The sequence below is a fragment of the Aplysia californica genome, unplaced genomic scaffold (genome assembly GCF_000002075.1).
Source record: "Aplysia californica isolate F4 #8 unplaced genomic scaffold, AplCal3.0 scaffold00835, whole genome shotgun sequence".
NCBI lineage: Eukaryota > Metazoa > Mollusca > Gastropoda > Aplysiida > Aplysiidae > Aplysia > Aplysia californica.
Genome location: NW_004798105.1, coordinates 109,054 through 111,223, shown reverse-complemented (window position 1 = coordinate 111,223; position 2,170 = coordinate 109,054). Strand labels below are relative to the sequence as shown.

Sequence of the window (2,170 nt, the reverse complement as noted above, 5' to 3'; positions counted from 1 at the left end):
TGTGTGTGTGTGTGTGTGTGTGTGTGGCGTGTGTGTGCACGTTGCGAAACACCAACCAAACCAATGTGCCAGGATCTGGATAATAAAGATGTATCTTTTTTTTCATCCCTTGCCCTATTATATGAGATTGACGTCATCTGATTAGTAGAAAAAAGTGCGTATGATAGTGTCCAATAGTGTATGCCGTGCATTATCTTTAGTATAACAAGTAACTGTAACAACACATAGAGATTCCAGGATTATAGATGTAAGTCATTGATCTGAGTTCGAGAACGAGGAAGAAGAAGGAATTGATCTGAGAGCGGTGATGATTTTAGAAATAATGGTGGTGATGATTTTAGAAATAATGGTGGTGATGAGTGATTATGCATCTTATCTTATCTCACACAGGCCTGGCCGGACCAGACGAGATCGAGCCGCCGATACAAGACGAGACGCTTCTCTCCGAGCGGATGTTCGAACCCCCGGTACACCGGCCCAAGACGCCGCGGCCCGCCGACAAGCTCCGGCGGCGGGTGTCCCAGAGGCGGGGGTCCAGCGAGGAGATGGTCAATCCGGGCGCTGTGGTCAAGGTCTGGCCCAAGCAGGACATGCAGGTCAGATAATAATAATAATAATAATAATAATAATTGAATGGTATCATCTTAAGGCCTGTTCATTTTCCTTGTTTTGGGTGAAAATAATGTCCATCTATGTTGAATTGAAGTCGAGATATGTGTGATTGTAGGAGGTGAGGGGAGGGTCATCTGGTTTCAGAGGTAAAATTAGTGAGAAAATGGCCGCCATAAGTTGAGTTATTTCTTAAGCTTGAGAGTCTGTGGAAACTGAAAATTTTCTTTTCTTCTACCTTTTATCAACGTTTTTCTGTAAAATCCACACAGAAATGTGCTCTTTAATGGGCATGAAATGTGCTGAACCTCCCCCCCCCCCTAAAAAAAAATTCAATAAAAGTTCTCTAATCTGCTGGAAATGCCAATTTCTTGACTATCATATTTTGACGAGCGAGCGCCTGATTTCACCACGCTGCCTCACAAATGTAGGTGTTTTACGCCCCCACCGACACAAGTTAGAGCATTTAGGAGGCGGGCTTCTGACCTTGCTGGTCAAAACCAGCCCGGGCTGAGAGGAATACAACGTCGTCCCAGCGGAAAGACCGAGATACTCGATAAACGTACACGATAAAAACAACCCAATTTGTGTGTCATCGGGAGGAGACGCCATTGCTGGATGCCGCGGTGCAGGGCCAGCTGTATGAGTCAAGGTTGTCGTGTCTAACTCAAGGACACAGCCCAGCTGTCACTGTCACTGTCATCATCACTGTCATTTTCACTGTCGTCGTCACTGTCATTGCCATCGTATTTGTCTTTGTCAGTGTCATCGCCTCGTATTTGTCATTATCAGTGTCATTGTCACTGTCATCATCACTCTCATTGTCACTGTCATCGTCACTGTCATTGCCATCGTATTTGTCTTTATCAGTGTCATCGTCACTGTCATCGTATTTGTCTTTATCAGTGTCATTGTCACTGTCATCACCTCGTATTTGTCATTGTCAGTGTCATTGTCATTTTCCTTGTCACTGTCGCTGCCATCGTATTTGTCTTTATCAGTGTCATTGTCGCTGTCATCGCCTCGTATTTGTCATTGTCAGTGTCATTGTCACTGTCGCTGCCATCGTATTTGTCTTTATCAGTGTCATTGTCACTGTCATCACCTCGTATTTGTCATTGTCAGTGTCATTGTCAGTGTCATTGTGACTGTCGCTGCCATCGTATTTGTCTTTATCAGTGTCATTGTCATTGTCATCGCCTCGTTTTTGTCAGTGTCATTGTCAGTGTCATTGTCACTGTCGCTGCCATCGTATTTGTCATTGATTTTTCATCTTCCCTGTCATCGTCACTGTCATATCTCACAGAGCGGCGACGATGAGTCCGGGATCGGAGAGATGGACGAGAAAGACCAGGAGGAGTTCGAGAAGAGAATGAACGCTCAGCCAATCATCGACCAGATCTACAACGACGGCTCGTGGGAGGCGGGGCTGGAAGGTGACGGCCACATCCCTCTCCGGTCGGTGGACGAGCTGGGCTCTGTGATCGTGGGCGCTGTGATGAAGAAAACGCTGGCCGATATGTTGAAGGTGGAGGAGGGAGTGGTGGTGAGGGACCCTGTG

The 2,170-nt window shown here is 46.3% G+C and overlaps 1 protein-coding gene across 1 annotated transcript in view; it reads left to right on the top strand.

Annotated features, from left to right (window-relative positions):
- LOC101857446 overlaps nt 1–2,170 on the top strand; it is a gene marked incomplete in the record, with an annotated part of 62,351 nt that overhangs the window by 58,350 nt on the left and 1,831 nt on the right. The window contains 3 exon segments of the mRNA XM_013088917.1: nt 391–596; nt 1,373–1,551; nt 1,735–2,155. Of these exon segments, the coding sequence (XP_012944371.1) occupies nt 391–596; nt 1,373–1,551; nt 1,735–2,155 (806 nt within the window).